General features: G+C 50.6%; 1 protein-coding gene across 1 annotated transcript; it reads left to right on the top strand.

Moving 5' to 3' along the window:
* Positions 1 to 216: 216 nt before the first annotated feature.
* On the top strand, positions 217 to 12,826 carry B3GAT3 (beta-1,3-glucuronyltransferase 3). Its single transcript, XM_061568493.1, has 5 exons — positions 217 to 351; positions 5,426 to 5,755; positions 7,474 to 7,682; positions 9,764 to 10,054; positions 11,593 to 12,826. Exons 1-5 carry the CDS (start codon positions 267 to 269, stop codon positions 11,689 to 11,691), a joined length of 1,014 nt encoding a protein of 337 aa, XP_061424477.1. The 5' UTR covers positions 217 to 266; the 3' UTR covers positions 11,692 to 12,826.
* The last annotated feature ends 223 nt before the right edge of the window (positions 12,827 to 13,049 follow it).

Below are 13,049 nucleotides of genomic sequence, written 5' to 3'. Positions count from 1 at the left end.
CGCACGACTGTTGTATCAACTCACGCAGACCTCCTCCCCGACATTCGCTACGTGCTGACAAAACTACAAAACGCCACCAACCGAGAAATCGATCCTAGAATCGATCCGGGCGATACAGGGAAGCAATCGACACCGGCGCGCTACGGGTAGCCGCGCTTGCCGCGACGCCGCCGTTTCGCGATTGTTAAATCGCGTCTTGCACCCCCCCCCCCACGTGCCCCCCACGTGCCCCCCACCCTCCTCACATCACGTCGCGAGCCCCCCAAATGGCGCGGCTCCGTCTCAAGAGCCTCTTCCTCCTCTACTTCGTGGCGTCGTGCGGCGGCCTCCTCTACGCCCTCTCGCAGCTCGGTAACGAACACCAACTGCACCCCCCCCACCCCCCGCCACTCGCCACGAAGCGACGGACAAACGCCGCCACGGCGCCCGTGCCAGGCTAGGTGCACGTAGAGGCCGCCACGCGAAGTGTCCCAAGGTGTCGCTGGCAAGGAGGTCTCCTGCAGGTGCCATGGAGTTGGCTGGTTGAGATGACCGGTAGATGCACCAGCTGTACCCGCCTACTGTGCCAGGCTAGGTGCAGGAGGTCTCGGGACAGACCCTGCAGGTGCCATGGGGTTAGCTGACTGAGATGACCACTGGTAGATGCACCAGCTGTGCCCCCTACTGTGCCAGGCTAGGTGCAGGTCTCAGGACAGACCCTGTAGGTGTCATGGGGTTAGCTGACTGAGATGACCACTGGTAGATGCACTACCAGCTGTACCCCCCTACTGTGCCAGGCTAGGTGCAGGTCTCGGGACAGACCCTGTAGGTGTCATGGGGTTGGCTGACTGAGATGACCAGTAGATGCACCAGCTGTGCCCCCTACTGTGCCAGGCTAGGTGCAGGAGGTTCCGGGACAGACCCTGCAGGTGCCATGGGGTTGGCTGACTGAGATGAGCAGTAGATGCACCACCAGCTGTACCCCCTACTGTGCCAGGCTAGGTGCAGGTCTCGGGACAGACCCTGCAGGTGTCATGGGGTTAGCTGACTGAGATGACCACTGGTAGATGCACCAGCTGTACCCCTACTGTGCCAGGCTAGGTGCAGGTCTCAGGACAGACCCTGCAGGTGTCATGGGGTTGGCTGACTGAGATGACCGGTAGATACACCACCAGCTGTACCCCCTACTGTGCCAGGCTAGGTGCAGGAGGTCTTGGGACAGACCCTGCAGGTGTCATGGGTTAGCTGGCTGAGATGACCACTGGTAGATGCACCACCACCAGCTGTACCCCCCTACTGTACCAGGCTAGGTGCAGGAGGTCTCAGGACAGACCCTGCAGGTGCCATGGGGTTGGCTGACTGAGATGACCGGTAGATGCACCACCACCAGCTGTACCCCTACTGTGCCAGGCTAGGTGCAGGAGGTCACGGGACGGACCCTGCAGGTGCCATGGGTCGGCTGAAATGACCGGTAGATGCACCACCACCAGCTGTACCCCCCGACTGTGCCAACTTGCTGTGTTTTATCCACCCGGCGCTCCGCTCGTTGTTGTGAGCGTCGCTCCTCTACCCTCCGTTGTTGCTGGAGGGCGACTGCTTCCAATTGCCCAGTAGCAGCGTCCTTCACGAGCCTCCTCCGGCATCAGCAGCATCAGCAGCAGCAAAGCCCCGATAAGGCTAATAACATCCCCCCCATAGGCAATACGCTCTCAATAAAGTCATAGCTCAGTGGGTCAAAAGGGTCATCTTCAGGTGCTGGCTAACAGCAGGAGACCCAACAATCTATGTAGACTCTGCGAGGGATGGTTGTGGCAGTGTGGAGCACAGACGGTTGGATCTGCCAGTGATCTCGCTGGGTCAAAAGGGTCATCTTCAGGTGCTGGCTAACAGCAGGAGACCCAACAATCTATGTAGACTATGCGAGGGATGGTTTTGGCAGTGTGGAGCACAGACGGTTGGATCTGCCAGTGATCTCGCTGGGTCAAAAGGGTCATCTTCAGGTGCTGGCTAACAGCAGGAGACCCAACAATCTATGTAGACTATGCGAGGGATGGTTTTGGCAGTGTGGAGCACAGACGGTTGGATCTGCCAGTGATCTCGCTGGGTCAAAAGGGTCAACCCAATGCACGTGGGCAGGTAGGTGGGCCTGCGAATTTCGGCATCTGTTTCCACTTTCCTCCTCTTGCCTTGCAGTGCCAAAATCATACCTGTCAACCCCTTATCAGTGCCCTACCTTATTGCAGAGCAGTTCATAACTTATTGGTCACCCCGTGCCATGATGGATCTCAACGTTCATCTCGACAGTCAGTCCCATCACAAGGGAGAAAGACAAAAAAATGTTTGCCCGTAATGAAACGGCTGTATGCCGTATGGACCTGAAAACTCAATTTCTCTGTACAAGAGTACGGAGTCAAACCGTATGGGTTGACAGCTTTGCAATATTCTCAAGTAGTGCTCGACGTTTTTCTTGCACCAATCTCTTATGTCGCCGTCAAGCCCATTCATTCTCTCTGTTAGGTCTTCCTCCCTCTCCGGATCGTTAAATTTTTACGAACAACACGCTTTTTAAATCCTTTATATTAAGTTCACTTGCTTGCTTGCTTGCTTACGACCGTGCAAATCTTTCGGTCGTTTTTTAACCCACTTCCCGTGATCCAATCGAGCTGACATTTTGCACACAAACTCGTTGTGCGTGACAATTTATTTTCGTGAAAAATGTTTTCAAAATTTTTCCACTTTTTAGGAATTTTTTTTTTCATATTTAATTTAAAATACCAATGTGATAAAAAATGAAACTCTTACTCAAGAAAAACAAAAATGAATAATAAAATAAAACCGATGCCACGCATATAAAGGATTTATAGTGAAAAACTTTGTTTTTACGGGTTAATTTTTGATGTTTCTGTTGTTGTCCAATGGGTAGATAGCCAATAAACAATGACCAGCCGGCAATTATCGTAGACAGTCGCCGATAGGAAATATTTTTAGCCAGTGAGTTTAACCATTTTGCGATAATCATAGCCAATTGTCGATCGGCAAGAACAAAAGCCGATAGGCAATTGCCATAGTGATATAGTCCAGTGTTCCTAATGCATTTTCAGATGGGGGCCACTTTCGCCGATAACATATCATCAGTGTGAGGGCTGCTACACATTTTAAACCCTTGGGGGTTTGACAGCAGCATGATGATGGTGATGGGACGGTGTTTTCACTCTTTGTGTATTGTCAGGGGCCGCAATTGGCCCGCGGGCCTTGCGATGTAGAACTCTGTGATGGGCAACAGTCAAAGCCAAAGACTATTGCAACGCCTTTCTATCTGGAACATTCAGTAAGGGGCCGTCCATAAATGACGTCACGCACCTGGGGGGGGGGGGGGGGTCAGCTTCTGCAGCGTGTCACTCATTGACATGCTAATTTCTCTAACCCCTCCCTGGACACGTGGTTTCTCTGTGTGCCTATGTCCGTCTCTGTCTCTATGTATCTCTGTGATATCTGTCTCTACTTATATGTCTGTCTATATGTCTCTGGTTCTGTGTTTTATCTCTCAATCTCTCTCTCAAATTTAGCATTCTCAGGAAGAACGTAATCAACCAGGTAGGGTGTTGACTGTTATGTTATCCGACTCTCTGTTGTATTACATTACATTTCTAAGTATACTAGATTTGTGTTTCTATTTCATTTATACCTGATGATGATTGCTTGTGTTGCAATCGAAACGTCGTATGCTAGTATTTAATTTATTATTTTCTCTTTATACGTCACTTTACCGAAATAATCAAAGAGTGAGGGGGAGGGGGTTTGAGAAATGTGACGTCATATCAAAATGCGCAACTTTAAATAAATATAGACAACACGTTCTACTTAATTAAATAGACTTTTTAATAAATGTTTTCTCCTACAACATCAGAGTGCAGCGCCACATTAAATACGCACTACAATGACAATAGTTTAAAGCGATTTGAAGCATGTTTTATTTTGGGGGGGGGGCAGAGCTTTGTGACGTCAGACTTTTTGTGACGCCGTGTGACGAGGGGTGGGGGTCAAAAATCGTCCAAAATCGCGTGACGTCACTTATGGACGGCCCCTAAGATACTTTATCGACTCCTCTCCGTTCAGAATGCAGCTGTTTGGGTCCTTGCCCAAACTCTTCAATCACAACATACCAACCCCTCGTGCTTGCATCGCTTCGCTCACTGCTTGCTGCTTAAATTCCGTTCAAAATCTAAGGCCCTCCTCACATTCAAGGCCCTTGAGTGGCCTGGCACCTCCGTATTGGGGAGTCGCGACTGAGACCCCCACCACGTTCCAACAAGAAGTTTGAGATCGATGGACTTGGGTCGCCTCTGCATCCCCAGAGCGAAGCTCAAGTCCACGGGCGGCGATCTCCGTGCCCTCGCCTCTCGGGCACCCGGAATGTGGAAATCTCTGGCGAATTCTGGTCGGGATCCAAAAGACGTTTCTCTATTTCAGAAGGCATTGCTTGTTTCAATTCAGAGCCACTTGTCACCCAACACCACCCCCGATGTCATTGATGTAAAGTGCCTTGAGATTTTATGATAGTCGTTATATAAGTTGATATTGTTATAGGCAAGTGCCGGTAGGCAATAATTATATCCATATGACAATAAACGGTAGGCAAGAGTAAATAGCAATAAGATTTAAAAATGTCCAATAGCCAATTAGGGGTAAGCATTGTCGTTACAAAATGAACATTTTCGATCAGAACCATATAAGAAATGAAACCAAATATTGAATAAATAACAAATTCCCCACGAAGGATCGTAACCTTATCGTGGTGGTGGGATTTGTGTGTTCTAATGTCCCTCAGAGCTATGTTGCCTGAAGTCTTGTTTGTACTCCTGGTAGGGACTCCCTTGGCGGACGGGTAGGAAGAGGGGTTCCAGACAAATTGTGCCGTGGTTGCCTGAAAAAGCTTCATATTAATTAAAGTTCCTAGAATATGGTACATTAAAGGGGTTGCCCAAAACAGTTATTTGCCTTCACGGCAGTGCACTCACTAGATCCTCGTGATGTGTCTTAGGTGACAAGGGTTTGAACTGGAAGCATCAAACCATATTTTCTGCAGGGCAAAAGTCCAGAGAAAGTCACGTAGAGAAATTCTGTATGGCAAAACGTATATTTCTCCTGCTGAGAATGAGCGAAAACCAGATTCGGATGTTGAATAGCTGGAACTTAAGACGAATCAATAGGCTGAATGATATATTGGGTTTAGTTGACCCAAGGTCGAATTGACGTTCGCCCAGTAAATGATGTCACCGTAGTCAACGAAGGTAAAACGTCGAACGAGGCGGAGCGTTTCCGAGCGCATTTCAAACATTGCGACTGAACTTAGGGACGACATTCCGTCTCGCCGTCCGATGCTGAATCGTTGTGTGCCCCTCGTGCGCGCTCGCATCCCCCCCACCCCCGCCGCTGTCTCTTGCAGGCCAATCGTGCGACTGCCGCACGCACCTGGTGGCGGCCGAACAGCGCGAGTCGGAGCTCCTCTCGGAGCTGCGACGCGTGCGCAGGGCGGCGCGCGCTCGCGACCGCGTCGGTGCCGGGCGCCGTGACGACGACGGCGGCGACGGCGGCGGCGACGATGACGAGCGGCCGCTGCCCACGATCTACGTGGTGACGCCCACGTATGCCCGCCTCGTGCAGAAGGCTGAGCTGACCCGCCTGGCACACACGCTGGCGCTCGTGCCCGCGCTCCACTGGGTGCTGGTGGAGGACGCGGAGGAGCCGTCGGCGCTGGTGCGGCGTCTGCTGGAGGGTACGACGGTGGGCGCCGCGGCGAGAAGCGCCACTGCTCGGACGAAACACCGCTGCTGCTGCTCCTGCTGCAGCCGCCACCGCCAATTGCAGTTTGGCGACAATTTTGTCAGATGACTCCAGTTGTGTTGCAGGCATGGTCGCGAGATGGGCATTACGGTGACGAGATGTTAACTTCCTCGCCTGGTATGCAGGAGGTCGTGGGTTCGATCTCAACCCTGATGCCTGTATGTTTGGAGTTTGCATGTTCTTCCCGTGGTCGCGTGGAATTTTTTCCGGGTCCTCCGGTTTTTCCCTCCACATTTAGAAACATGCATTTAGAGTATTTTGCTGCTAAAAATGTCCACATGATAAGCCACTTGTGCTATCATTTGTGGCCAGGTCGCTCTGAAAAAGAGCTATATAGCTCAGTGGGCTTTACCTGGTAGGTCGACTAATTTAGTTTTGGCAGTCAGTCCAACTTTCTTTCCCAAATCTGCAGTTGTTCTGTCTGGTGCAGGATGAAATATTATTCCAGCTTCAGTTCCTGAAGAAGCTTCCCGGCGCGGAGAGCAAAGTTTCAGACGTCGTGTGGAACAACACGCGGTTCAACCCGAAAATACATTGCAGAGCTACACAGCACCAATAACAGAATCCTACGCAGTTGTACGATTCCAACTGGTCAAATGATAAAATTAGCAGACCTACTCACTATATTTTTTCGTACAGAAATGAAATACCCCAATTATGGTCCCTCAATAACTTCCTCTGTCTTGTAAAGTAGACGAAATTGACTTGAATAATCACAGGCAATTAGCCTTTTATCACATCTTCATAAATTAATCACAAATATTAACGGGAACTGAATAATGGATATTTTAAAGGTCAACTAACTTTGTGACCAAGCTGGATTAAAAAAAATTCACCACAAACTGTCAGCCATTTCCTAGAATAAGAAAACATGAGACAGGAAGGTGTTCATTCATCCCTGTCATTACCGAAATGAAGAAGTAATATAGAGCTGCTGTTTTGGGTCCCATAGGGGCACGGTAATGGGAGAAACACAAACATGAATGTGAAAACAGGTGGACGGATAATGGTTGGGGTTAGGGAACGGATGTGCTCTGCTGATTGGCTGCAACATTGTTTTTTAGAGCGGCAGTGTTTTGCACTGCATTGCGCATGCATGAACACACAAACATGCAGAAACACATACACCTGCTAGCAGACGCTTCTACATACTCGTTCACAGAATAAGACATCTACGGACAAATACACAGTCACAGTCGTACACAAGCATGCAGACACACGCACATAAGCACGGACATATACAAGCACGATAACACACTGACACAAGCGTACAATCTTAAAGATGCAACTAAAATAAAGACAAAGATCCCCTGTATAGCCTTAACAGACTGTTGGGGCAAGTGCTGTTAGCAAGCACCTATGAAGGCCGGCATGGCACACGATGGGGTGGGTGGCCAGCACCACACCACACCAGGTACTCATTTGAGGCTGAGTTGACTTAGGGAAGGCCCAGGACCAGTTGAAATAATTGTCACTAGCGGTGGCCGTGAGCGGGACTTGAACCCGGGGCCACCATGTTCGTAGTGCAGCGCGCTAACCACGACACTCCCGCCACCCCAAAGATACAACAACCACAGATTTGCACACACGCACATTATAGCGCGGTGCTTTTTTTTGTCGTCTTCTCCCACCGTCCGCCACCCCGACCAGGCTCCGGACTCGAGCACACGCAGCTGCACGCAGCGACTCCTTCGCGGATGAAGCTCGCGGACTCGGACCCGCGCTGGCTGAAGCCACGGGGGGTCCTGCAGCGCAATCGCGGCATCGCTTGGCTCCGCGAGCACCGTGCCGCCGACACCGGCGCCGTCGTCTACTTTGCCGACGATGACAATACGTACAGCCTGGAGCTCTTCGAGGAGGTGTGTGTGTGTGTTTGTGCGCGTCCATATGTCATGCCAGTGGTGTCAAGGTAGGTCTCTGTCGAGGAGGCTCGTTCGGGACGATGCTAGGCAGTGGAGGCGGCTGGCTGCCTTCTAACATCAAAAAGTAGGAGCGAGACGGACAACAAGCAGAGATCCATGCAACTAAAACGCAGCAAGGTGGCACAATGGGAAAGACAGGTGGTGCATCTGTCATCTCGGTTACTTTAAAACGCATGTTTCTAAATGTGGAAGGAAAAACCGGAGGACCCAGAGAATAATCCACGCGACCACGGGGAGAACATGCAAATGACAAATATACATCTTCTTGGTTCTTTCGGTAAAGTCACGTAGAAGGGAAGTAATAAAATAATAAACCTGTTCTTCACCTGAGGACGGCTGCTTGCGTTGTGGCCGAAACGTCGTGAGAATTATTTTATTATGTTTTATTTTTATTATTTTATCACTTCCCTTCTACGTGACTTTACCGAAAGAACCAAGAAGAGAGGATATCTATGAAAAGGTTTGCCAAACTGTGAATGGTTTGGAGCTGAACTGGGCTAAACTAGCCAGTGTGACAACTGATGGTGCTCCTAGCATGGTGGGGTCTAAGAAAGGAGTAATTGCTCGCATTAACCAAGAGATGGACAAACATAACCATTCTCATCCAATAGCCATACACTGCCTCATCCACCAACAAGCGCTGTGTAGTAAATCACTGAAGTGGGACTCGGTTATGAAATTTGTGGTATCTTGTGTTAACTTCATTAGAGCTCATGCACTAAACCACAGACAATTTCAAGCATTTCTGTCTGAGCTAAATGTTGACTATGAAGATGTTCTGTATCACACAGAAGTCCGTTGGCTGAGTTGAGGGAGAGTTTTGAAACGTTTCTATGACTTACTTCCGCAGATTACAGCTTTTCTGCTTTAAAAAAACAAAGAAGTACCAGAGCTCAATGATGCAGAATGGAAATGGCACCTTGCCTTTCTGACAGATGTAACAGAGCTACTCAACAGTTTCAATGTGCAACTTCAAGGAAAGGGGAAGCTCATCTGTGATATGCAATCACATGTCAAAGCATTTGAAGTAATATTAGGCCTCCTCATCAAACAAGTGAAGGAGGAAAACTTCTGCCATCTCCCCACAACTCAAAATCTGTTAGCGGAAAAACCATTGGTTGCATTCCCAAACAAAACGTGTGGATTCACTGGAAAAATTGCAAAAGGAGTTCCAATTTGGATTTAAAGAGCTTCATCTCCATGAACAGGACATACAGCTTTTCCGTAACCCATTTTCTATTGACATTGAAAATGTGGATACAATTTACCAAATGGAACTGGCTGAATGGAACCTGAGGACGGCTGCTTGCGTTGTGGCCGAAACGTCGTCAGAATTATTTTATTATGTTTTATTTTTATTATTTTATTACTTCCTTTCTACGTGACTTTACCGAAAGAACCAAGAAGATGAATCCCTGCAGTCACGAAAGCTTTAAATCGAAAGACAAATATACAGTTCGTCAGGGTCAGGATCGAACCCACGACTTCCTGTGTACCAGGCAAGGAAGCTAACATGTCGCCACCATGGCGCCTATGAAATATTATAACGACTGGGTCCCCGTGATCTCTTACTAACGAGCCTTCAATCCACCAGCTGCCATTTGCCACTAAAGTGGCGGTGACATCACCACCATACTGGTGCCAACTTGGGTGTATTTTGAGGCCACGTGAAGTGTTGAACGCTCGATAACAGGTCACAGAACGGACCCATTGAGATCACTGTGCTCCCCACTTCCACAAAGATCCCTCGTATAGTCTACTTAGACTGTAATTGGTGTACGAGGGGGTGGTGTGACCACCACCATGCCTGGCTCCCTTTGTCTGCTCAGTGCTTATGTTTACACAACCGCACCAGGTACTAATTTGAGGCTGAATCGACCTTGGCGAGGCCAAGGGGCAGGTTCAGACATTCACTGCTGGCCATGAGCGGTAATGAAACTCGGGTTGTCGGGTTTGTAGTGCGGCGTGCTAACCACCACACCACCGCTCGCTACCCCCCCCCCACCGCCACACCACAGATGCGCTGGACGCGCGGCGTGTCGGTGTGGCCGGTCGGGTTGGTGGGCGGCCTGCGCTTCGAGGGCCCCGTGGTGGTGGAGGGCCGCGTCGCGTCGTTCCACACGGCGTGGCGGCCAGAGCGGCCGTTCCCCATCGACATGGCCGGGTTCGCCGTGAGCCTGAGCCTCCTGGTGTCGCACCCGCAAGCCGCCTTCGACCCGGACGCGGCGCGCGGGGACCTGGAGTCGAGCCTGCTCGTGTCGCTCACCTCCGCCGAGCAGCTCGAGCCGCGAGCGAGAAACTGCACCGAGGTGCAGGACGCAGCGTCCACCTGGAGACAACACACCCACGCAGACAACACACCCACGCAGACAACACACCCACGCAGACAACACACCCACGCAGACAACACACCCACGCAGACAACACACCCACGCAGACAACACACCCACGCAGACAACACACCCACGCAGACAACACACCCACGCAGACAACACACCCACACAGACAACACACCCACACAGACAACACACCCACGCAGACAACACACCCACGCAGACAACACACCCACGCAGACAACACACCCACACAGACAACACACCCACGCAGACAACACACCCACACAGACAACACACCCACGCAGACAACACACCCACGCAGACAACACACCCACACAGACAACACACCCACACAGACAATACACCCACACAGAGAATACACTCACACAGACAACACACCCACACAGACAACACACTCACACAGACAACACACTCACACAGACAACACACCCACACAGACAACACACCCACACAGACAACACACCCACACAGACAACACAGCCACACAGACAACACAGCCACACAGACAACACACTCACACAGACAACACACCCACACAGACAACACACCCACACAGACAATACACCCACACAGACAACACACCCACACAGACAACACACCCACACAGACAACACACCCACACAGACAACACACTCACACAGACAACACACTCACACAGACAACACACCCACACAGACAACACACCCACACAGACAACACACCCACACAGACAACACACCCACACAGACAACACACCCACACAGACAACACAGCCACATGGGCAGCCACTGACAGGCATAGAACCACCAGATCCCTGTGGCATGACCATCAAAGGTTGGACAGGCACAATCCACACACATGTACAGGCACGCACACTTCACTCGCTTGATGGCGCATATTTCACTTACATGAGCATATTCCTGCCAGGTCACATGGGTATAATCACATCAGATCACATGGATAATAAGACGAGATGACAGGGAGGGATAGCACGAGGTCACACGGGCATTAGCAACATGCTTGCATAGGCATAAAACAACTCAATCGTACAAGTCATTTCTACACAGACACGCCACACTCGCCGTCACACAGCCCTCCCTCACAAAGGCAGTCGCACTGTCGCTGACACACACACACGCAAACCTTGCACTGACACACGCACAAACTAATACCGGCATAACCCCCGCACTCACAAAGGCACACAAAAACGCTGCGTGTTGGTGTATGCATGTTGAACTTCTGTCGCAACACCGTACGTAGCCAACTGCTAATCGGAGGTATAAAGTTAGGAGAACAAACTCAACACAAAAAGCAATTCTAAAGAAATGAACGCACCAGCAGGGATGCTCCATAACACGTCCGTGTAAAGGTGTTCGGACTCGCACAAGTATACGTATTACAACGCGGAAAAGTGCACCTGCAAGATGGGGCTCGTGCACATGCACGCACTCCGTTGCTGTCTGGGGGTCGTGCAGGAGCAACGCTGTGTCTGTGTGTCTGTGTGTGGGCAGGTGCTGGTGTGGCACACACGCACGGAACGGCCCAAGATGAAGCAGGAGGAGGTGTTGGTGAAACAGGGCAAGGGGTCCAACCCGGCCGTAGAAGTGTGAGGTCCGCAGGCGGCCGCTGCGGACTAGAGTAGATGTGCGTGTGTGGAGCGGCGGTGCGGTGGGTATCGCTCCGCGCGACAAAACCCGGCGAGCCGAGGTTCGATTCCCGCTCAAGGCCAAGATCACCGACATATATAAAAACTGGTCCTGGGCCTCCCTGAGGTTGGCTCGGGCTTAAATGAGCACCTGGTGCGGTGTGTAAACGTGAGCATTGGGGATACAAAGGCGGTCGAGTGCTGACCACTCGTGTGCCATACTTGTAGGTGCTCGCTAACAGCACTTGCCTCGACAGCTTGTTAAAGGCGATACGGTGTTTAACGCCCCGCGCTATAATCCTGACAACTTTGTTCGATTGCTGGCCATGTTGCACCAGTTGTGCAACATGGCCAGGAGCCTGTACTGGCACTCCTCTAGGTCAACTCAGCTGTAAATTTGTATCTAAAGAAGTCCGTAACATACCAACAGACGGAACAAAGGTGACGACGTGGTGTTGGCCACACCACCTTTTTGCCATTTGCCGCGTCAGCCTCAGCACTTGTCTGTACGAGACAAAGCAGAAATCCTGTCTGTTGACCACAGTTGTCAACATATATGACCAACAGGAGTGGCGGGGAACAGATGGCAGTATTTCAGACATCGAGAATGCATTGTTGACATCCTGCGTTCACGCCTTGTATGTGGGTCTGGGGTGGTGACATGCCTGGAGGTGGGACTGGTGGACCATGCAAAGATCATGCGAGACATGAGGTGCATTACCATGATGTGGTGCCTCCCAGAGGCAGTACAGAAAGTGGGCTTCCGACTTGCCACAGTATTGTTCTCTTGTAGATGTGGATTGTTTACCTCCTGCATGCAACGATCCTCAAAAAATAATTGGCTAAAGCTCCCATGCAGGAACCTTTTAGAATGTTTGTTTAAGATACAGGCCATGCTGAGTTAAGAGATACATGCTTTAAGTTTGCACCCGGTGTACAAGATGTCTCATGCGCAGCAAGTTCTTCTGTCGCCGACGGCTTTGGAAATATTTCATGGGCGTCATGGTGGCGACATGTTAACTTCCTTGCCCGGTGCACAGGAGGTCGTGGGTTCGATCCTGACCCTGACGAACTGTATATTTGTAAAGTCACGTAGAAGGGAATAAAATAATAAAAATAAAACATAATAAAATAATTCTCACGACGTTTCGGCCACAACGCAAGCAGGTGAAACCAGGTCTGTCGAGGCGACAGCGTCTGAATGAAACAGCACACGCGCTTGGAGCATATATATAAGGCGCCCACCCCCTTCCAACCCAGCTTATATATACGCTCCAAGCTCGTGTGCTGTTTCATTCAGACGCTGTCGCCTCGACAGACCTG

Source organism: Lethenteron reissneri, chromosome 41 (assembly GCF_015708825.2).
Source record: "Lethenteron reissneri isolate LAM-NWPU_2019-01 chromosome 41, ASM1570882v1, whole genome shotgun sequence".
Classification (NCBI taxonomy): domain Eukaryota; kingdom Metazoa; phylum Chordata; class Hyperoartia; order Petromyzontiformes; family Petromyzontidae; genus Lethenteron; species Lethenteron reissneri.
Note: the sequence above shows the minus strand (reverse complement) of the source record. Positions and strands in the feature narration are given on the sequence as shown.

What these genes read in the sequence shown, in the direction of transcription:
- B3GAT3 (XM_061568493.1), top strand. Translation starts at nt 267, where the DNA reads ATGGCGCGGCTCCGTCTCAAGAGCCTCTTCCTCCTCTACTTCGTGGCG. An exon ending in CTACGCCCTCTCGCAGCTCG is followed by an intron (nt 352 to 5,425) that starts GTAACGAACACC and finishes TGTCTCTTGCAG; the next exon opens with GCCAATCGTGCGACTGCCGC. An exon ending in GAGCGAGAAACTGCACCGAG is followed by an intron (nt 10,055 to 11,592) that starts GTGCAGGACGCA and finishes GTGTGTGGGCAG; the next exon opens with GTGCTGGTGTGGCACACACG.